The sequence below is a fragment of the Hirundo rustica genome, chromosome 13 (genome assembly GCF_015227805.2).
Source record: "Hirundo rustica isolate bHirRus1 chromosome 13, bHirRus1.pri.v3, whole genome shotgun sequence".
Taxonomy (NCBI): domain Eukaryota; kingdom Metazoa; phylum Chordata; class Aves; order Passeriformes; family Hirundinidae; genus Hirundo; species Hirundo rustica.
In genome coordinates, this window is record NC_053462.1 from 2742744 (window position 1) to 2764575 (window position 21832).

Genomic DNA, 21832 nt, shown 5'->3' on the forward strand with positions numbered 1-21832 from the left:
CAATGGGCGGGCGCCGTGGCGGCGCGAGGAGGCCGGGGCGCGCGGGGCCGCGCGCAGGTATCGGGGGGGGCTCGGGGGGCTCCGGGACTGAGGGGAGCCCCGGGGCTGAGGGGGGATAGCACCGGGAAGGGGTTCGGGGCCGGAGGGTGCCGGGGACACGTCCCTCCCGCCACCGCCGCGGAGCCGGTGCTGCCCCTCGGCCTGTCCCGGCCGGCGGCGCCGCGCCGAGGGGAGCGCGGAAACACCGACACCCCCGCGCCCATTCCCTGAGGAGAGGGACCGGGCCGGGCCGGGGAGAAGACCCGTCACGGCCTGCCGGGGATCCGCCGGCTTCGCCCGAGGGGCTCCGAGCCTGGGCGGGGATGGGATCTGCGCCGGGGCTGTCCGGGCGCGGCCCCGGCTGTGGACGAGACCCGCAGTCCCGCCGTGCCCGCACAGCCCCGCAGGTCGGGGGTCACCTCCCTACGAGCTCCCTCCGTGCCGCGGGGCCCTCGGAGCGGCTCCCGGTAAGACCCCGCGCCCCGGGCGCTGCGGGCATCCCGGGACCGGGGTCTCGGCTCTGTCCCGGCCGTGACCCCCCGCTTCCCGAGGCGGGGAACACCTGGGACATCGCGGGAGGGACACGCGGAGCTCCCTCCGGCCTTGACGTCGCGCCTCATTCTCTCCTGCCAGCGCCGCTCGGCTCCGGCCGTTCCCCTCCAGCATCCCGGGGTGGCTCCGCTCCAGCTCCGACACGCGGGACTGAAATGACCTTGGACGCCGGGACCAAGGGCAGCTCGCCGAATCCCTCTCGGGCTTGCTGGGGCCGCGGCCGCCCGCTCTCCGGTGCCTCCCTCCGCCTCTGAGCCTCCTGGGGTTCGCTGGGAGGCGGGATCCCCGCCTGACTCGCTCCGGCCTCCGCCGCCCGCTTCTCCGGGGAAGGGATCCAGCGGAAATCGCTCGCCGACGGAGGGGCTCTCGCCGGACCTTTTCCAGGCTGGATCCCAGCGCCGCGTAAGGGAAGGGAGACGCTGATCAAGTGGGAGGGAGAAGCACCGGGTTTCGCCTGGCAAAACCTGGGGGTTCGGGGAGCCGGTGTGGGCGGGCAGGGGGTGTCAGGAATGGGCACAGAGGCATCAGGTCGCTGGATTGTTTTTGCTTTGCTGGGAACTTCTACACTCACCCTCTCTGCCTCCTCTCAGGAGCTCTGAACTCCGACTGTTCTTGTTCCACTTGTATTTTGGGACACTTGGGATGGTGAGTTTACCTCAGGAGCAGCTTCCTGCTGAACAAATTTTTTTGAGGGTGAGAGTAGGAATTGCTAGAAATGGTTTTCCTCACTGTGCTGGCACTGGAAGCACCTCTTGGATGGGAAACCTCCCTGTGTCTGCAGCCCAAACTTATCCTGTGCTCCCAAACTCTGGATATGCATATCCCTGATGCATCTAGGAGCCAGGATGGAGCGAGATCTCGACAGAGGAGACAAAGCAGCTCCTATGATGTCCTTGCTGGGGCTGAGGATGCTCCTCAGAGCCCCCAGACTCTCCCTGGATCATCCCTTTGCCAGCACTGTGTCCAGGATCATTTTACCCGGGAGTTGTCCCTGATGGTGGAGAGAAAACAAGGATGCAGCACTTCCAAGTGCTTTCCAGCCTGTGTTTTTTTCTCATTTTAGGGGATTTCTGTGTGTTTGGTGACCTCGGAGGGGTTCTGATGCCTTTGTCTTTCCCCAGTCCCTGTGTGGTGCCCCTCGGTGTCAGCATCAGTTGAGGATAAATCCGCTCACCCGGATTAAGCAGTGCAGGCACTTGGGGATTTAAGGGATGACGTGAGGGAAGCCAGAGAGTGCTGAGCTCTGGACAAGGAGGCTCCAGATCAGTTCAGAGTCCCTTTTCCTGTACTGGAGAAGGGCAGATGAAGGCTTTGGTGCCTCCATGATAGGAGTTTCAGCTTCAGGGCAGCATGGCATGTTGTGGCAGAGGATGCCTGAGGAGTCAGGCAGGGAAAACACCTTTTGGTGCCATGCCAAGGGATGTTATTTTGGTGCTTCTTGTCAGTAAGGTCTCCTTTCCCTTCCTGACACGTCCTTTGACCTGAGCTCCTAAAACCCCACAACCTTGGTGTGTCCATCCCATCCCTGCAGTGCTTGGACTCCAGGGCTCCAGTGCAGGCAGGTCTTTGCCAACAGTGGCTGTGGGGATCCAGGAGCTATATTCCCAGCCTGTTTCCAGCCACATGGCACCACTGACTTCTGTTTGGTTCTGCTGTGCCCCCATGAATGTGTCACCTGTTGTGGGAGCATTCCCTATGCCTCCAGCTGGGAGTCAGCCGGGCTCCATTGCATCTGGACAGTGTTTTGGTCGGGGCTCTGAGGCTTTGGGGATGTGGGAGCTCACGTGGCTTCAGCTCTCAGCCCATTTGGGCTGAGCTCCCACTGGGATCCATCTGCTGGGATCCAGCACCCCCATCCTGGCTCTTCACGAGTCAGGGGGGATTATTTCCATGGGTTTTCCTTCAGATGAGCCCCTCAGAGCAGGAGCAGGATGTATCTAGGGAGGTACAGGTGGCAAAGGAGCCGCTCTTGGAGTATAGGAAGTTTGATTGGCTCCTCGGCCTGGGCTCTGCCGCACTGCCACGGCATCGTCCCCGCGGGCACGGGATGCACTCCAGCTCTGTGCTTGTCCCGCCTGCTGGCGCTCATCCTGTCCTGCTGGCGTCCCACCTGCCCCGGCACCACCCCCTGCCTGGTGAGATGAGTGCTTTCCCTGGAATAATTTCCTCTCCATGGCTCTGTGGCTGTTTGCTGGCTCTGCTGTGCCACCGGTCCCCTGGGATCGTGCTCTGTTTGGCTGCCAGTGCCGCAGCAATCTCCGGTGGTGGTTTGCCGGGGGTGGAAGTGTCACCTTTGTGGCTTGCCAGCTGATAACCTGCCCTCGGCGCTGGGCCCGTGTTTACTTTTCCTGCTGTGGCTGATAAGCGCCTCTGATAACATTCCCTTTGGTAAATAACTGGCTCTAACCTGCCTGGTGATGGCTCTGCCCTGGGAAGATGGTGTTTTGCGGACCAAGAGGAGCAGACCCTGGCTGAAATCCATCCCCGCAAGGAGTGTTGTAGTCCTGTGGTTTTTCCCATCCCGACTTCCAGCCCTTAAGGACGAGAGTTCTCTGCTTTGGAGGGTGTTATCCCAGGGAGCCGCAGCAATTTGGCTGCTCTGTTGTGAGCACTGGGGAGTCCCTGGCAGAGAAATGGCTTTTTTTTTTTCCCTCTCCACGTGACTTGAGAAATAGCAGAAATATTCTTGCTGTCCTTGAGCGGCAGATTCTGAGGTCTCTCTGCAAGCTGGGATTGAAGGGAACAGGTTTACAGCTCCAGACCCATTTTTCCCCTTTCCTTAGGGGGCTGACAGGTGTCTTCTTGCAGTGCCACGCCGATGCATGAGAAGGCAGCTCCCCTGAAGAGCCCCGAGCCCAGGCACAGTCGTGAGAAGCTGGAGGTGTCCCACAAGCAGAAGAGTTTGGATTCCCTCGATGGCAGGTGAGGAGCAGCATCCCGGGGTCTGTCTGCAGTTGAGTGTTCTCTCTTTTCCTTCCTGCTGTGGCATTCCTGCTGTCTTTGAGCCCTGAATACTGCCTGCCAACTGGGCAGTAAACTTCGTTTTGTCCCTGAAATATTGTGGGTATAAAACAGGGAGTGAAAGGGGTTCGGAGAAGGGGGCGATATTCCCACTGCTGAGGTTGTTGGTAAGATACTGCTCCCTCCTTTCATCTGTCCGTGGGATGGATGTGGATGGATGTCCCTGTGCACAGCCAAAGCTGAGCCCACCTTCCTGCTCAGGCACATTCCCAAATTCCTGCCTGTTTTCCCTCAGGAATCCTTGCCCCAGCCAAAGCTGCATATTTCCAGCTCCCAGCTTGTCCCAAGCTGCTGCCAGGTGAGCTCTGGGCTCCTTCCCCTGGAGCTGGGATGTGTGTGAGGTACCCTGGTCCTGGTGCCTTCACTGGCTCTCATCAGAGATCAGCCCTCAACAGCCAGTACTGAGCCTCAGCAATGCCCAATGCCACCATAAATCATGGGGACACCCAAAATGTGGCTTCCTGGGGTCTCTTTTCAGTCCTGTACATTTTTCCATGTCTCATATTGCAGCACATGTGTTTTAGGGATGAAAGACCTGTGGCTCTTTGCTTACCTGGTGGTTATCATTTTTCCTTCCAGCCTCCGCCTGAATGAAGCCCTCAAGGATGAAGATATCAAGAAATGCCACCGGGAAGTGGTAAGCCTTTGGCTTTGGGAATGACCTGTTGCCCCAGGAGGAGCCCACCTGGGGTCTCAGGTGTGGGCTGAAGGAGCTGGAGGCAGCTTCTGATGTGGGGCAGAGCCTCCTGTGTTTAATTTCAGGAGAGCTGATGATGGTTTTGTGTGGCCTGTGCGCTGCCTTATGAATGCTTCCAGGATTTTCCATCTAGAGCGAAGGAGGAAATGGAAATGTTGACTGAGAGCAGTTAAATTTCTGTCCATTTGAAGCCTTTTGGTTGTTCAAATCATGCCCAAACTAGATGTTTTTGGTCCATCTACAGATGAGAGGTGCTCTGTAAGAGGAAGGAGTGACAGGAAGTGGCATTTTGCCTTTCCCCGTGAAGAAAATGGAGGAGAAAAACATTTTTTGATTTCCTCAGAGGCATCTGGGAGGGTGACAGGGGATTTGTGCTGGGACCAGGGGGTGTTTCTTGGTGGTAATGCCCTCCGTGTTCTCCTGGAACACTCCAACTGGCACCCCCACCGTCCCGGCGTCCCCCAGGGCGGTGTCTGAGCCAACTCCAGGTGCTGCCGAGTCTTGATCCTCTTTGGGCCCAGCTCATCCGGTGACAAGGCACGCAGAGCAAAGGTGACCTTGTTCCTGTGGGCAGCAAGGCTCTGCCTGCGCGGCTGCCACCAGCCAGCCTTGCTTCTCTGCATCCTGGCAAAGCAGCTCCCTTGGAATCTGGGGGGCAGCTGTCACCGCTGCGGGACATCCCTGGGGAGCATCCCGGGGGCACAAAGCTGCCCTACAGCACCGGCGGAGCGGATTTATGGAAGGCGTTGAAGGCTTTGGGGCTTTGCCTTCGCCGCAGGAGCGTTTCGGGGCCGACCTGCCGAGCCTCCTGCCGCGGCTGCCGGCAGGCTTTGAAGCGGCGCTGGGAATATAAATAGCTGGATGGCGCGGCGCGATGGGCGCAAAGCAAGTGTTGTCACTGTGTCCCGGATAAGGGAAGAGGAGGAGGAGGAGGAGAGAAACCGCTGGGCAAAATAAACCGCCTGCAGATGAGCCCGGTGGAAAACCGGCTCCTCACCGAGGCTCGGCAGCCTCCGTAGATATTAAGGGAAATGCTCATCTGGGAGGATGGCGCAGCCTTCGCCGGGTGCTGGATCGTCCAGCCTTCCTCTAATCCGTCGGGGCTCCCGTCCTCAGCCCGGTGGGACCCCCCTGCGCCGGTCCCGGGTGCGGGCAGAGGGAGGTTTTCTTGCAGGAGAGGGATTTTTGGGTCTCCTTATCGGCAAGGTCACCGGATAACTTTGCTCTGCTTTGCTTTCAGGCTGCTAGCAAGTACAACTCCCAGTACCACAAGCTGTTCAAGGACATCCCAACGGAGGAGAGCGTGCTGAAAGGTGGGTGACGGGGTGAGGGACGGGCATGGAGGTGGCAGGATCCGGCACAGGGATTGCCACGGCTGTCTCTGTGCTTTGCAGTTTGCTCCTGCGCTCTCCAGAGAGACATCCTCATCCAGGGAAGGCTTTACATCTCCCCCAACTGGCTCTGCTTCTACGCAAACCTTTTTGGGAAGGACATTAAGGTAGTGTGGGCACCCTGGTCCCTCAGGGCTTGTAACCATAGCTTATCCCCTCCTGCATCCAAATTCCACCAAAATCCCCAAGAGAAGCCTCCAATGGGAAGGGGAGCAGGGCCGTGCCTCCCCCTCTGATGACCTGTGGTATCAGCCTGGGGAAACCAAATACCGGTTTGGTTTAAAATTCCCCGATGCAAAACATCACTCCAGCCGCAATGGCTCTTGAAGGAAGATCAAAGGTTTTAGGGGGGGTGAGATTTGAATCTCTCTTGACTTTTCTTCTTGATTTACAGTCTGATGTTTCCCCATTAGTCTTGTGGCTGACGGGGATCTTGGGGAGAGATGACTTCCTTTAAAACTGGGCTGAAGGACTGAATTATTTATATGTGATGCTTTAAACAAATACCTGAAGGGAGCTGAAGGTTTCAGCAAAGTTACCCTGCCAAAAATAACATCCTGCCTTGTTTTTCACCCTCCCTGGGCTTGCATGGGGGCCTCTCCTGGTGGGTTTTGGGGAGGCTGTGTGGATGACGCTTGTGCTGTGTCCATCCCTGTGTTCCTGCCCCGCAGGTTGTGATCCCAGTGGTGTCTGTACAGCTGATAAAGAAGCACAAGACTGCTCGGCTGCTGCCCAACGGCCTGGCCATCACCACCACTGCCAGCAGAAAGGTAACACCAGCATCCAGCACATGCCCAGGCCCAAACTGGATGTGGTTTGAGAGCAGCGAACGGAACGATTCCCATCCCTGGTTAGGAAAAGAGCACCGCTCTCTGTGCTGGCTGCCAGCCAGGGCAAACACCACAGCTTTGTTTTTGTTCCTGAATTTCACTTTGTTCCTGGACAAAGCCAAGCCCAAGTGAAACTCGGCCGAGCCTGACAAATCCCTGCCAGGCTCACGTAAAACCTTTAAACTCCTTAAACACAAGCAGGGAAAGGGTTTGGGCTGGCGTTCAGCCAGAGCTGGTGGAAAATTTGGATACGGGGCTGCGTTTCCAGCTTTTAAATCCCGTTGGATGTTACTGGCTGCAGTGAGCTGATGCAGTGTGTCCAAGTCCTCGCCGGCCTGGGTGCTGCCGCCAGCACTGTGTGTTGCCTGTCCCTGCCAGGGAGGGGGTTGTTCCCGCAGGATTTTGGGGAGCAGTTATTCCTGTGGAATTTGGGAGGTGGGTTTTAGCAGGGAGAGGCAGAGGGCAGGATTTGGGCATTCGAAGCCGTGTGTGGCTGCCCTGCACATCACCCCGGGGCTCTGTGCCAGGCATGGCGAGTGGGGCCCTGTGTCCCTTCCATCCCTGAGGATGTTTTCCATAGGCCCTGGCACCATTTGCTGCCGTGTCCCTCCAGGTTTGAGCATGGAAAGCTGTAGTAACAGCAACTGAGCAAGACTGGCCCCAAAAAAATCTGGTCCAGGTTTTAGCAGGCTGCAAAAATAACAGCAGGGAAACTCCTCAGGGAAACTCCTCAGGGGAAGACGTGGCTCCTGCAAACGGGGAGATTCAAGGGCATGACGTCTCTGCCTGTCCCTGCCTGTGGAGAACTGGACTCGGAATGGGGGGAATCTCTCCCAACAGCTCGTCTCTTTCTCTTGCAGTACATCTTCGTATCCCTCATCTCTCGTGACAGCGTCTATGATGTCCTGAGGAGAGTCTGCACCCACCTGCAGGTACCCCCACTCTGTGCCACTGTGTGTCCATGGCCCTGAGGCTCTGCACCTGCCCTTTGGGCTGAGCACAGCTCTTCATCGCTGCCTCCAAGGCTTTGGACTGCTCTCAAAGCCCTCTCCAGTTCCCAGCATCCTCGCTCCGCACCAAGGGATGGGAAGAGGGGCAGGAGCTGTGCCTCGGGCACGTTCTGTTCCCGTGGGCTTTTCTGGGTCATGGATGAGGCAGAGCCCTGAGTTTCTGCTCTCTCTCAGGGTGTGGGTATGAATTATTTATAATCTGGTGGTAATACTAGTTCTGCCACTCTGCACATTGATGCCTTTTGCCCAGATCTAAAGTTTTGAGGGTAGGAAAAATGGTACAAAGTTAAAAAATAATTTAAATTAAGTGGGGGAAGACATCCATCAGCCCTTGAGCTGGAGAGGATGACTGTGGGGACCTCCTCTCCCTGACTTTGAACACGTGGGAAGCCATGCAGGGGCCCTGCCCTGCCCAGGACGGTGTGTGCCAGCTGTGCCAGAGCAGCGATTTGGGTGATTCAGCCCTGTTGCCAAACTGGGGGATTTATTCTTTGAAATGTGCTGGGCTCTGCCCCAGGTATACCCTTCTGTTTTTACGCCCTGATGTTTTATCCTGTCCATGGAAGCCCGTGGCCCAACCATGGCCCCACCGGGTTTTTGGTGATGGGAAGCAGTGATGCAGTGCCCTTTCCTCATGCCCCAAATCCCCGTCATTGTAAGGTCTAGCAGCTGCTCTTCGCAGTCTCAGCAGAGAAGCCCAAATTCCATTCTGTGGCTGAGACGGAAGCAGGGAGAGGTGGCCCTGTAATTCCTGATCCTTTCACCCCATCTAGGTTTCCAGTAAGAAGAGCTTGAGTCTGAAGGAGCTGTCGGAGGAGCCGGACTCCGTGTCTCTGGTGAGGGTCAGGGCAGCTCTGGGACAGGAGAGACCCCCTGACCTCATGCTGTGGGTGGAGAGGGCTCGCCTGGTCCCCTTGGTGGGTTTGACACTGTCTGGGGCTGCTCAGAGAGTCGGGAGAGAGTCAGTTCTATCGGTGCCGTCAAAGATCGTGCAAGGATGCGCCTGTTGCCATCACAGCTTGTCCTCTGGGCCCCTCATCCCCAGACATGGCAGGAGCAGATGGGTCAGGAGGACCCGGATGAGCACAGCCAGTGACTCTGTCTGTTTATAGACAGAAAAACCTCAGAGTGATGTGGAAAATGCCTCCACTCCGCTCCCCGACGGCTGATGCTGTTCACAGCTGGGACTGGGGTTGAGTTATCCAAAACTCTGCGGGATGAGTAGGATGGTGGGAGAAGGCTGAACCATGGCATGTTCCAGGGAGCATGGGGGGGACACATCCTGCGCCTTTGGAGAAGGGTGTCCTCCATGGCTGCTGGTCCTGTGCCTCAGGCTGGGCGCGGGAGGTGACAGTTGGGGTGCGCCAGAGGGTGACAGGTGGCACCCACTGTCTGGTGACATCCCAGGAGTTAAAGATTCATTTCAAGGGCTGAATTGGGAGTGACTCAGGCTGATCTGGCAGCATCTCCTGGTGCTTTGGTGGGATGCAGCCCTTTGGCAGCTCAGCCCTGGGAACTCTCTCTTGGGGGAGCCCCTCTCTGTGCCAGCTGCCACCCCACTTGGTTTATCGTCCTTTTGTGGCACTTTTTTTTCCCTGTTTGGGGCATGCTGCAGAATTCCAGGTGACTACCCTGAACTTCAAGGGGTGGAGGAGGCAGCAGCTGGTATTTGGGACAGGTGTGGGGTGTGTGGGCAGGTCCTTCTGTGGTAGTAGGAGCCTGCATTCCTGTGAAGCCATCATGGAAGACCAGCTCTCCCTCAGGATGATGTTTTGAATGTGCTGGTGCTCCATGGAGATGCTCTAAGGTTTGAGTTTGAATCTGTCACTGCTGGTTTCATTCATGGCTCACCAGGACTGTTCCCACAGGAGGTGATCGTCCCAGAGGGCAAGTGGAGGAAGGTGTCACCTACCTCACTGTCACTGTCACTGCCAGATGCCAACTACCAGTGCATCCACCGGACCTCTGTCAGCAGCCTGAGCACCAAGGAGAGCTCCTTCACCTCTGAGGAGCCACTGGTTTCGGGTGAGGGATATGGGTTTGTGCCCTGCTCCACGGGGTGATAACCTCCATAAAAGTGTGGTCATCCATCCTCTGCTCTCATGCAGGGGAATTCTGCCTTGCAGATTAGGCTGGGGGTCAGCGATGGAGTTTGGGGATGGGATGGGCTGGGGTTTCCTGGCTGCAGGGTCCGAGCCCACGAGGAAGGAATATTTGATGTTTCCTGGTTGCTGGAGGAGCAGGAGCATCAGCCAAGTGTGGCTGTGCTGCTGACTCTGAGTTTGCTTTCAGAAAGTGCAATAAATACTGAGGAAGAGCTGGAGGTGGAGCAGAGCTGTGTGGCGGAGCTGAGACCCTCCGACTACCAGCTCCTGAAGATCTTCATTGTGCTGTAAGTGTGCCGAGGGCTTGGGGAAGCTGGGGGGACACTGGGAGTGTCGGTGTCAGTCTCAACTGGGTGTTTGGCTTGTTCCTCTGCTCCCAGCATCTGTCTCCTGGTCGTGTCCTCCTCGTACCTGGCATTCCGCATCTTCCGTCTGGAGCAGCAGCTCTGCTCTCTGAACCGGGATTACCTCTCCCGCGGGCACAGGAGGTGAGCGACCCTCAAGGGCATTTTGGGACACACAGGTCGTGCTGTGAGTGGAGGACTTGAGGGAATGTGGGTGCAAAGAGGAATGGCTCTGCTCTGTGATGTGTCTAAGGAATGGTTTGTCCCTTATCCTGGGCCTGCTCTTGGACTGGCCAGTGACAGAACCCACAGTGCCATCTTCACACCGGAGGTGATCCCATCAACTGCTGGTTTGAGTGACTGGGAAGCTCTGTTGTCCCTGAGACTCTGGAGCTTGGGAAGAGGTTTCCTCATTGATTTGGGGCTGGTTCTCCTGTTGTAGGAAGCACCAGGACATCTCGGAGCTGGGCTGTGCCTGGGGGCTAAGGCCATGGGCATCAGCATGGGATGGACAGGAGGGGAATCTCCTTGGGCTGAGATCCTCCCGGGCAGAAAGCACCGGGATTGGGATCCAGAGCCTCTGCAGTCACTCCTCCCATCTTACCCCACTCCCTGCTTGCAGGTGACCGTTCCCCGGGCGCTGGCTGAGGATGGACACTGAGGTGGTGGCACCCTGCCCACGGATCCCGGTGCTGTGTCCTCCCAACTGTGGCTGTTACGTGTGGTCCGGCTTTTTCTCGGCCGGTAAAATGGGACCAAGTATTTTCTCTCTTCCTTCGGGCACTCGCTCCTGGTGGGACTTTCCAGCCAGATTCTGGCCACCAGTGCCAACTCCCCATCCCACTGGAAACCTGTTTTCTCCCTGGGACACTGCCGTGCTGTAGCACCGGACAATGGCTCGGGGCTGCCAAGCACTTGGATCTTCCCTTAGGACTTGCTGCTAAAATGGATGCTGGTTTTTATTTCAGGCTTGTTTTTCTCTTGTTAAAAGATGACCTTGGGCTCACCAGGAACCCCCAGAAATGTGGATGAGTTGCCACTGCTGCTCTGGGAGAACCCACCTGTTTGTCCTTGGGAATGTGCCTGGAGGAATGGCCCTGTAGACAGGGATCTGTGGGGATGGGGAGAAGGGGCCCACTAGCCCTGTGGGGTGTCATTTATCCCACACACAAGGGTGTGGGTACAAGCCAGGGCCCCCCAGCCCTTCTCTCCTGGAGCACTGGGTCAGAGAGGGGTGTGTGTGTGTGTGTGTGTTTGTCCCTTGCAAAGCACTTTAAGGTCCCCCAGACCAGGTGTCCTCACTGGGTTCCACACCCGGCACCGGTGGAATTTGTTAGTCCTGCTCGCCCCATTAAGACGTTGGAAAGGAGCCCATGGCTGGCACTGGGGAATGTCCCAGAGTGCAGCGTCTGTGCCCTGGCTTGTGTTAACCTTGTCACCCCATGGAGCTGAGTGCTGCAGGATTTGTCCCACAGCCCCCTCGGGAGCACACTGGGGTGGCAGGTGATACCCGTGTGAATTCCTTTGGGATTCCTTTCCTGGTTTTTTGGGAACTACAAGTGCTGATGGGGCCAAATTCTGGCGCCCCGGGGAAGAGTTCGCTGCTCGCTCCGGGCTTGGAATGGCTTTTAAACAAAATGAAAATAAACCCAGGATTTTCTAGCACATCACCGTCTCTCACCAGCATCCTCCACAGCGGTGCTAGGCTGTGAGCCCCAAAACCGGGCACCCCAAAATCTGTGCTGCCCCAGTGTCCCTTCAGGATGTGGATGACATGGGGACAGCCCATCCTCTCACGGGGACAAGGGGACAGGGATGCTCCCGACGGAGAGGCCAAGGCGGTTATTGCACTAGATGGCAGCAGAGACTGCGGGATGTGACACGCTGATGGCAGGGCCAGCTGGGGACAGCGCTGCCGGGGGAGGCAACTGAGTTGCAGCCCCACGCTGCTGGAGTGGGCAGGATGAGCCTTTCTCTTTCTTCTCTTTCTTCTCTTCCTCCCTGCACATCCACCAAATTCACTGCTTTCCCCGGCCTGGCCCTTGCAGCAAAATGTATGAAAACGGCCCAACTTGAAAACCACGGTGGCAGTGGTTAAGTGGGGACAGGGGTGGTGTCACCTGTTTTGGGCGGGATCTAGCACCCGGGTGTGCCTGGGGGGGATGGTCTGGTCTCTTCAAAGCCCTGGCATTATGGAGCTGTCGGAGCCTTTGATTCCGTGGGTGACCTGGAGGATGAAAGGCGCCATCCTGTCCCTGCCAGAGACTCACCCAGCTTGTTTGCCCAGTGGAAATGGGTTTGGGGTTGTTCTTCCAAGAAACAAGTTGGTGTTTAGTGTGTCCATCCTTAAAGTGGGGCTCCGGGCCCCAAGAAGAGGTTCAGAGGTTGAGGACTGGGGGTGGTTTGGTCGGATGTGCCCAGTGTTTGCTGGTGTTTGCTGGCTGCTCCAGCAGCAGGTGCTCGGAGTCCCTGTGCCGAGCCTGAGCCAGGAATGCAGTCTCCTCTCAGGACTCTGGTTAAAACCAGTGGTGGGACAAGCCATGGGTGCAGTGACAGGTAGGAGGTTTGGAGGAGCACTGGGATGAACCCTCACTCTGCTTTGGGGGGGTCCCTGCTGCCGGGATGTGGATGCAAGGCTCTGGTTTGGTTTCCCAGCTGGTGTCTGCCCGCCCGGTTTGGTGCACGTTGGCTCTCCCAATGACGCCCTGCTTGAGCCTATTTGTTTTTCTTTGTGTAAAGAAACGCCACGTAAAAACCTCAGGTGCAGGGAACGTCCCTCGACGCTCACCTTGCTGGCCTGGGAACAGGGACGAGGAGCACAGGGCAGTGCTGGACGAGCACAGCCCCTGCCCTCAAATCCCCCTGCTGTTCCCCATGTCACACCCACCATCCCGTATTCTTCCCTCCCCAGCCCAAGCCAAGCTCTAAAAATAGGATTGGAAGATTAAATCAGCCGAGAAGGCACTGTCAGACAGATGAGTCAGAGCCACCGTGCTGTGACACTCTGGGCCACAGCATTAGCAGGGACACCAAGGACTGGATGACGCTGGGAAGTGCACAGTTTGGTCTGGATTCACAGTTTTATTCAGTATTTGGGAGTGGCAGTGACGTTGCTCTGGCAAAGCCCCTCAGAGTCCAAAGGGAATCCCTTTCTGGCTCCAGCTGAGCAGGTTTTCTATGGAGGGCTGGTGCTGGAGGCTGCTCTCTTGTCCAGGCAGTTTTAGGAAGGAGGGGAACAGCTCCAAACCCTTGTCAGGCCCCAGTGCTGCCATGAGGGTGTTTTGGGGCAGTCTGGGCTGATTTCTTGACTTTCACTTGGAGCAAGGGAAGGTGAAGCCCTCAATCCCCAGCTGTGCTGCTGCACACACCGGTGGTGAAGAGCTCCAGGTTAAAAACAATCCTTCCTCAAGGGTTGTATTTAACCCGGATTTCCCTTCTCAGGTAGGGGTGTGGTTGCTTTGCTAGACACCACTTGAGCAACCTGCTCTTTGCTTCTCACCAGGTGAGAGATTATTCCTTATCCTGCAATGACATCTCAGTTTAATTTGTATTTTCTGCACTGCTAAGCCTGTCTTTAAGGAGAGGATCCACTCCGGGATCCCAGCCGTCATCCAGCACGGCAAGAGAAGTGTTTCAGTTTTCTGAAGTGCATTAAGGACTTCAAGGAGCCCGCAGTTATCTTTGGCTTTTATACCTCAAACTCTGTCCTTTTGTTCTCCCTGGTGTGTTGGGTTTTTGTTTTTTTTTCTCTCAACAGTAACAACTGGTTTTGTGTTAGAGCAGCGACCGCTAACAAGGGTTGGGGAGCACTGATGAACCCTCCCTGCACAGAGACAACCTAAAATCCTAATGAAAAACCCCAAACTTCAAAGAGCGAGTGTTGCTTTTCATCAATTAAGTTTCTTTTCCTAGGACTGGCTTTCTCAGCTTCCTATTAATCTTCCAGAAGTTCAGAGTCGGGTTTTAATTTGCAATAAGAACAAGCAGGGGCGGGGAGCCAAAAAACACCATCGCTGTGTGGCCTAAGAGCACCTGGCTGATGAAAACTGACTTTGATTTTGCCCTGTTCTTAAATTAATTGTAGCATTTCCTTTGCAGTCTCATCTTTTTGCAGTGACATCTCAATGTCAGGTTTTCAGGGGTACAAAATCCTGACTGCTAAATCCCACATTGCTCCAATACTGTTAGCAGGAGGCACAGACTAGAACTGTCCACGACAAAGCACTCGGGGGCTTGGGTTTAAAGAGCATTTGCTAAATCTGGCTTGGAAGGACAATGCTTGGAGCCAGCTAAAGCCACCTAATGAGGGTGTGTTGCCTGCTGGGCACAGGTGGAGAAGTCTCTTCAGCAACCTGTTTTGCCGCAGCGATTACTGTAAAAATTTACCATGGAGAGGGTTTCTTTGAAAGCAAAGTGACTCTTGTCATTAGAAGTTGAAAGGCCAGTGATTTCAAGAGGAGAATAAGGCTTTTCCTGAAGGGAACAGGGTGTTTGGGGGGTGTAGCCATGCTAGAGGGGTTACATTCTTTTTCTTTGGGACAATCTTGTGCATGGGCATTCCCTCAGGCACTGGGGGTGCTGCCTCTTGGACTGGGAAGGCAGTTTTTGGGGGGCTGGAGGTGCATCCCCATCACTTCTGTGCCAGTTTCGTGATGAGAGCTTTCCACTCTGACCTCTTCTGCGTGATGTAGGAGGGGGTGAGGAGCTGCAGCAGAGGCTCCATCCGGCCCTGGAAGTAGCCGTGGCACAGAGCCTCGGCGTTGCAGATCACGTACATCCCACAGTCGTAGCTGTTCTGCTGTGCCGGCGCCTTCTCATCCACAAAGGTGGCTTTGCCCCCTCTTTTTCCCAGAAAGGCCTCCAGTTTCCCTGCCACTTGCTTGGCGTGGACAGAGTTGCATTTACTGTGGGAATCGTAATGGGCGAAGCACTTCTTGTCCCTGAAATAAACCAGTAAGCTCCAGTGGGTGCCCCCAGCGGCCTGGCTGGAGTTGTCGTTGATGGGCAGGAACAGCAGCTCCTTGTGGAGAAGGTCCAGCGGCTGGAGGAATATGGCTATTTCTTCCTGACTAAGGGCACACTTGATGAACTGAGCCACCTCGGGGCCGATGAAACAAACACGGTGGCTGAACTCCTGGAACTGCTGGTTGGCGAAGTACTCGAAGGCGAAGCCGATGATGTGATCGTTGAGCCAGTTCGGGGGCTCCAGCAGGGCCACGTCCGACTGCCTCAGCAGGCTGTCCATGTAGCTGAGAACCACGGGATCCATCCTGCGCTGCTCCGGGGAACCGCCAGAGCTGCAACAGAGAAAGGGAGCGTGGGTTGGGAACTGGATTACACCTGGGACATGATACAGCCCAACAAACACCTCGAGTTCCTTCTCAGCAGCAGCGAGCGAGAGCCCAGGATTCCCAAATGGATATTTGCAGGACCATGAGCGGATGGAGAACACACAGTGTTGGGTTGAGCAGCAACCTACTGTGGCTCCAATGAGATCAACCTTCCATCCCCAGGATCTGAACCTCACAACAAAGGAGTTTCAGACAGTTCCTGCACAGAAACCAGGAGCGGTCCAGAAGTCAGGTAGTGTTTGGGTGTCTTGGTGTTTTACCTGTGCAGTGACAAGCACTGGAGTTCTTTGCATCACAGGTATTCCCCTAAATTAAAACCTTTTTGGGCTGTCTGACAGACATATGGTCCCTTTCTACGAGCACAGAGTGCCCCAGCTCTGTGCCAGAGGCATGACCTGTTCCAGGAGAACCTGCTGGGCCGCCAGCACGGGAGGCACGGCCATGAGTAAGGAGTAACAAAGCAAGACGAGATCACAAACAAACCAGTTCCCAGCCATGGGAATCTTTATGACAACTCTCTACATAGCCAGAGTAGGATTTAGGAGATTTTCCATTTTGATTTAAACCCCCCCCTATCTACCCTGGTTTTTCTTTAGCTCTGACACCCCACAGCCCTTCCATGCTCCTCAGTGCTGTGATGCATCCTCAGCCCCTAGCTCCTTTCCTGGCCAGGACAGGGCTGGAAATGCCACAGCTTGGGAAAGGGGTGACATAGAGCTGGTTTTGGCCTCACCCTTTCCTCCTCTGTCCCAAAGGCAGCATGAAAACACCTTCAGATTTCTGAAAGCCTCGTGTGAAAGCTCAGAATGATAAGATCGCTTTCATATGATTCACTATAAATAAGTCACCAATTTTCCATCATGATAAAAGAGGAACAAAGCAAATGGAGTGTTCTGTTAGGAAGAAATAGATTCACACTTCTTACTGTGACATGAATCATGGGGAACGACCCTTCCTGGCCTGGGATGCACAAATGAAGGGATTTATCTCTCAGAAATCTTGGCAAGGTCCCTTGGCACGTGACAGGCAAGGAACAAAATGGATGAGCCACGGTCCGTGTGTAACACGTCGGAAGGAAAGGCCGAGGCGGGTGTTTGGGGCATGAAGCAGCCAGTGAGCGTTTCTGCGTGGCCGGTGGATCCCGGAGATGCCGAGCAGCAGGAGTCACCAGAGGAAGGGAGCAGCCCTTGTTTATGCTGAGCCAAACACAATGGTATTTGGACACGCTTCCGACCTTAATGAGCTCCAACTATTTCCATGCTCGTGGTGCAAACCCTCGCAGTATAAAAACAAGAAACTCAAATGGAATCCCAGTAACTCCTCAGCCTGCCCGAATACAGCCTGGTTTAAAGATCTGGGCGTCCTCCAAACATCCTGTTTGGGGGTTTAACGTGGGCACTGCTGAAATACTTGTATGTGCCCATGAAATACCCCAAATTTTCCTTTACACATTGTGTTCTTTCTGCTTCATCTTCTCCTGGCCATGTAGAAGTCCAGCCAATAGCTTTCCACTCCAGGCCAAATGGGATTTAAGGGCCAGAGAAGCATGTGTGCTGTGCTCTGTTAATTTTCCACTCTGCAGAAACATTATTGTCTTTTTTTTTTTTTTTTTTTTTCTGACATGACATTTGGCAGGTTCCTCCAGTCAGGAAGGAGAATGCAAGCGCTTAATTGCCACTAGCTACTACTTTTAATTTTATTGCCATCTGGTATTTGTGAAACTGCCTGTGAGTTCTGTGGGATGACTCACCACATGCAGCTCCAAGGAAAACCCTTGGAAGGCTCCCTCAGAGCCAGGTCAGGTGAGCAGCAAGGACCAAAATAACGTGGTGGGGCTGTGAAAAGCCACTGGTGAGGTGGCTTTGTTTGGGAGAACCTCCCATAAGAGCTAAAGATGGATCTGCAGAGGAGCCAGGACGTGGATCCGAGCCTCTGAGGAGTGTTGAAATCCTGATGTGGATTGGGAGCAGCTCTGCTCAGCCACAGCCAGGACTCTCTTCCCTGAAGGCACAGGCACGCTCTGTTCATTTTCCATAAAAATAGGAATTAATACTGGCACAGGCCTGGAACATTTGCTGGAGGTTGCCAACAAGTGTCTTGCTGGTTTGTTTTATTTGCATATTAGTAGTTGGAATTTGTGCAAACTCCCTGGAATCCTCAGCTCCTCCAAGGGATTTCAACTGCCCCATTTCCAATGCTGAGACGAGGATATCGGGGAGAGAGAAAGGAGCATTTCAATGCCAACACCATCATTTCATTGACAGAATGGAAAATGGTGCTGTGTTGCATCAATAAGGCAAGAGGTCAAGTTTTCCCCCCCTCACTGAAGTTACAGTAATTTAACAAATTAGCTGCTGACAGTAGCGCGAGTTCAATCCATAAATGGATGGAGCTCCTTTGTGTCCAGATGCAAAGCAAAGCCAGTGTTTTCCAACACTTGACCAAAACCACCCCAAACCAGTCATTTTCACACCATTAAAGAAAACAACCTGCTGCAGGTAATTGTTAAAGGCACTTGAGAGTCGACAAATGAGACTCCTTAGTAACTGAGCATAAAAATGCAGTGACAGAGCAAAGAGAGTGTGAAGTAAGAATGAATCAGATTCCTAAAGTCTATTTTAATAAATTAAAGGTGCTAAGGACCTCCAGAGGGAATAGTTTAAGGACATACGTCACTAGAGTCCTGTTCCTAATTTAAAGAACATGGAGTTAAATATGAAAATGGTCACCTGGAAGACAAAAAATACAGACTTTATCAGGGAGCAGGAGGAAGGACAGAGAAGGTTTCGTCTTTTACAGATCAGGAGTAAAAGACCCTATGGTTTAACTTTCTGTTCACTTGTCCAGGAAATACAGGGTTTAGATACCATGTATGAATAGTTGTTAATGGAGCAAGATCAGACATGGAACATTAATTTCTATTTACCAGCAGGAGCCCAGGCTGGATGACGCCTGAATCTCTGGATTTATGTGTTTCCTGACAGAGCCCTCGGAGAAACTCAAGGAAAATTAAACAACTCATCCAGAACAGAAGTGTAGTTGTCTCCTTTTCTGTTAAATAAAAATAAACTCTCTGGAGCTGTAGGTTATAATTCCTGTATGATACAAGAACATCCCATTTCTGAAGGTTCAACAGGCTATGAGTGCTGAAATCAGAGGAAAATACACCAAGCTCCTTATTCACTATGCCCAAACTTTTCTGTTCTGGACAAATTCCCCAAAGCAGAGACTGCAACTCAGAACCTCTCTTGGTGTCACAGCATCTCCCAGAGCGTGAAACCAAGAGCTGCAGGAACAACACCCAATGGTTTTTGCCCCCCAGGATGGGGTTGACCAAAACATGGAGTTTAACAGGAAAAAAACCCTCATCGAGCAGAACGCCTGAAGATGAGCGATGGCACCAGGAATGTCCCAGAGGTACCGGTGGGATTGGTATGGATCTTTAACCCGAACGCCGATGCACTCACCTCTCACCTCCCACGGAAAGGGGTCTAATCGAGGGAGCAGTAGGAAGCACAGGGAAGAAATATAACTTACCTGAAAGACCTGGAGGTCACAGGAATTTGGTCAGGAGTGGGAATTCGGGCAGGGGAAGTGATCGGGGTGTCCCACGCCCCACGGAGGAGGAGCGAGGTGCTGACCCCGATTCTGACCCCGAGCGGCTGCCGGCGCTCAGGTGCCGCGACCAGAGCACGCCAGCAGCCCCGCGAAGACCCCGCTCATCCCAACGCTGCTTTTATGCGAATAAACGCGAATTACGGCGCCAGGAGAGGGTGCACCGGGGCCAGGCGCAGCGTCAGGGCCTGGCTGGGGTGGGAGCAGAGACCACCCACAGCACCGTAATACACCTCCACTCCTTTACCCATTTTACCCTTTTTTCCCCTTAAAACGCGGGCTTGAAGCTTCCGGGCCCGAGGCCGGCCAGCACCGACCTCCGACGGCTGCGGGCCCCGGGCATGGCGCCCAGCACCGGGACCTTACCGGCACCGTGTGGTGCCGTGTGGCGCCGTGCGGCGCCGTGTCCCCCCGTCTCCCCTGCCGTGTCCCCCCGGGTCTCACCCGCCGCCTCATCGCCCGTCGCCGCCGCCGCTCGGTTACCACGCACTGCCGTAAAGCGGCGGCGGCCGCGTCGTAACGACGGGGGCCGTGCCTGGGGAGGCGTATCTGTGGGCGTGCCCATGGCGGGGCGGGGCGGGGCGGGGCGGGGCGGTGCGCGCGCGTCCCTCCCTCCCTCCCTCCTTGCCTGCCTCCGCCGGGCGGGCGCGTGAGGGCGGCGCGCGCGCGCGGGCAGTCGGGCAGCGCCCGGGCGGCGGCAGCGGCGGCGGGAGCGCCCCTCCGCACCGCCCCCCCTTTCCCGGGACCCCTCTCAACACCGATCCCCGGGACCTCCGGACCTCCCTTAGCACCGAGCCTCCTCGGCGCCGACCCCGGGGACCCTCCTCCCCACCGACCCTTGGGACACTCCTCAGCACCGACCCTCCTCAGCACAGACCCCCGGGACCTCTTTTCAGAACCGACCTCCTTCGGCCAGCGACCCTCGGGACTCCCCCTCAGCGACGGCGGCGGCTGCGGGCGAGGGATGCGCCGCGCCCCGACACCCAGGTGAGCGGTGGCGGCGGCAGCGGGGAGCGGAGCGGGGCGGGGGCCTCCGGTGCTCTCGTGAGGTGGGAGCGGCGGGGCGGGGGTCGTGAGGCGAACCCCGCCGGAGCATCGCGGGGCCGGCGGGAGCCTTTGTTCGGCGGAGGAGGGCGAGTCTCCCCGGCGTCGTGCGGTCTGCCCTGTGTCGCGGAGTCCCCCCGGTGGTGTGGGATCCTCCCCGCCTGAGCCGCCCCCTGTGGGTGCGCGGTGCGGGGCAGCCGCGCTCCCCCCCCACACACGGGCTTTCACCGCTCGGTGCCGCTCACCCCCATCGCGGGTGGGTTGGACGCCCAGGACATGGAAAAACCAGCCTGGGGGGAGGAGATTTACCTCAGAGGTGTCACCAGTGGGGCCGTGGGCTGTAGGTCGGAGTGTGGCAGTAGCCCTGAGGCCGCGGCTATGGACATCGCGACGGGAGCAGGTCGCGATCGCCCGCGGACGCCCCGTGGCTCCGGCAGCCCGGTGCGCCACGCAGAGCCGTTCCCCAGTACCCATCAGCCATTCCCACCCGTCGGAATGAGGTATACCTGGATATGCTTAGCGCAGTGTCGGACTTCACAGCAGGTCCCACCCTGGCGCGCCGGACCCCTGTGGGAGCACTGCTCCTTCGAAGGTTAAAACAGTGGAAATTTCTTTCTTGAATTTTCCTAAACGTGGACAAAACGGCCTTTGCTTTATCCCCCCCCAGAAAATAAGCCCCCTCAGACGTGACCTGCGCTAGGACCTGCCGTGAGTTCGGAGCCGGGCGTTTTGCCGCTCTTTTGCTTCTCGATCGGCTTCCTCCCCCTTCATTTACGTTTTCCTATCCCCAGATCAAGCCGAGGTTGATAAAGTGGGGAGTGTGAGCTCAGCAGAAATCATGGCTTTCCCATCCCTCGCTGCAGCGCGGTCCCTGCCCATCGGCGGATCAAAAAAATAATCACGTAGCGGCAGAGGAAGGAGATTTGCTGCTACGGGAGGAAAACCGGCGCGGTGTCTCGCTCAGTCGATAGCCAAGCGCTGTAATAAATCGCTCTGTAAATAGATTGCTAGGTGGAGAATTGGGTTTCTGGCCGGCTCAAGTGTTTTCCTGACTCTTTTCCCATGAGACTGCTAAGAAATGACAGGGGAGCGTTGTGTTCCCGTGGAGAGGTGCGTGGATGCTGCGGTGATGGGGTGCGAATCCTTAAGCATGACCTTACAAATCTGAGTTTATCCATAAACTCTGGCTAGGTCAGAGCCTGCGTTATCCCTGAAGAGCATCATCTTTTCAGCCCCTCATCCTGCAGTCACACGATTTCCCCTATGTCCTTGAGTAAACTCACCCATTTCAATGGCTTTTCTCATTTTTACATTTTATTTAATTAAAATAAGAGGGTTTTCCTTGCCTTTTCCCCCTCACTTTAGGCTCTCCCAGCCTTTGCCCTCCTTCCTGGCTGTAATTTTTGATCCCCAAGACCATTTTGAAAGCTGTCAGTCAGGCTGCTGAAGGCAGGGAAGGTAATTCAGCAGCCCTGGCACACAACTAAAAGGCTTTTGTTTCCTGGGCTATCAATGATGATGCAACTTCATATTTATTTATTTAATTTTTAATTTATTTATGTGTTTATTGCAATCAATGCATAAATCAGTGTGGCTTTAGAGATTTTTCCTCTGTGTTGAAAGGCCTAGTGTCCATCGGCAGCACTTGGAAAAAGCTTTATCAGAATTCATCATGTATTTAAAATGTAGATCTTTTGTGAAGTTTTTGTTCTGTGCATCCACTGCTCCTGTTATGATTTATAAACTCCACATTTTAACCTTCTTTTCCTTATTTTGGGAGGGGAAGCTGCATTTTAAGACTCAAGATATCAAATGCCTAACGTGACTACTGCT

At 55.4% G+C, this 21832-nt stretch overlaps 3 protein-coding genes across 16 annotated transcripts in view; 2 read left to right on the forward strand and 1 right to left on the reverse strand.

The window, feature by feature from the left end:
• The first annotated feature begins 34 nt into the window (after positions 1–34).
• GRAMD2A (GRAM domain containing 2A) lies at positions 35–11654 on the forward strand. 3 transcript variants are annotated; one of them, XM_040077732.2, is made up of 13 exons: positions 37–57; positions 673–993; positions 3375–3513; positions 4192–4249; positions 5550–5622; positions 5704–5807; positions 6372–6470; positions 7391–7462; positions 8314–8376; positions 9409–9565; positions 9833–9932; positions 10026–10133; positions 10612–11654. In XM_040077732.2, the coding sequence occupies exons 3-13, from the start codon at positions 3410–3412 to the stop codon at positions 10613–10615; spliced, it is 942 nt and encodes a 313-aa protein (XP_039933666.1). In that variant the 5' UTR covers positions 37–57; positions 673–993; positions 3375–3409; the 3' UTR covers positions 10616–11654. The 3 variants fall into 3 exon arrangements, with proteins under 3 accessions (XP_039933667.1, XP_039933666.1, XP_039933665.1); XM_040077731.2 differs by having other exon boundaries at positions 39–57; positions 3400–3513; XM_040077733.2 differs by lacking the exon at positions 10612–11654 and having other exon boundaries at positions 35–57; positions 3400–3513; positions 10026–10137.
• A 1382-nt stretch (positions 11655–13036) lies between these two features.
• SENP8 (SUMO peptidase family member, NEDD8 specific) lies at positions 13037–20585 on the reverse strand. 4 transcript variants are annotated; one of them, XM_040077735.2, is made up of 2 exons: positions 20506–20585; positions 13037–15286 (listed from the first exon to the last, which is right to left on the reverse strand). In XM_040077735.2, the coding sequence occupies exon 2, from the start codon at positions 15256–15258 to the stop codon at positions 14620–14622; it is 639 nt and encodes a 212-aa protein (XP_039933669.1). In that variant the 5' UTR covers positions 15259–15286; positions 20506–20585; the 3' UTR covers positions 13037–14619. The 4 variants fall into 4 exon arrangements, with proteins under 4 accessions (XP_039933669.1, XP_039933668.1, XP_039933670.1 ...); XM_040077734.2 differs by lacking the exon at positions 20506–20585 and adding an exon at positions 19400–19457; XM_040077736.2 differs by lacking the exon at positions 20506–20585 and adding an exon at positions 18878–19012.
• Positions 19648–21832, forward strand: part of MYO9A (myosin IXA) — a 171260-nt gene continuing 169075 nt past the window's right edge. For all 9 annotated transcript variants that reach the window (XM_040077720.2, XM_040077724.2, XM_040077722.2 and 6 more), the window contains exon 1: positions 19648–19942. The gene's annotated coding sequence lies outside the window, so the exon portion shown is untranslated. The remainder of the gene's footprint in view (positions 19943–21832) is intronic.

Bases quoted from the DNA above. Each gene is read 5' to 3' on its own strand.
- GRAMD2A (XM_040077733.2), top strand. From the start codon at position 3,410: ATGCATGAGAAGGCAGCTCCCCTGAAGAGCCCCGAGCCCAGGCACAGT. The intron at 3,514-4,191 runs GTGAGGAGCAGC...TTTTCCTTCCAG, and splicing joins TTGGATTCCCTCGATGGCAG to CCTCCGCCTGAATGAAGCCC. The intron at 6,471-7,390 runs GTAACACCAGCA...TTTCTCTTGCAG, and splicing joins CCACCACTGCCAGCAGAAAG to TACATCTTCGTATCCCTCAT.
- SENP8 (XM_040077735.2), bottom strand. From the start codon at position 15,258: ATGGATCCCGTGGTTCTCAGCTACATGGACAGCCTGCTGAGGCAGTCG.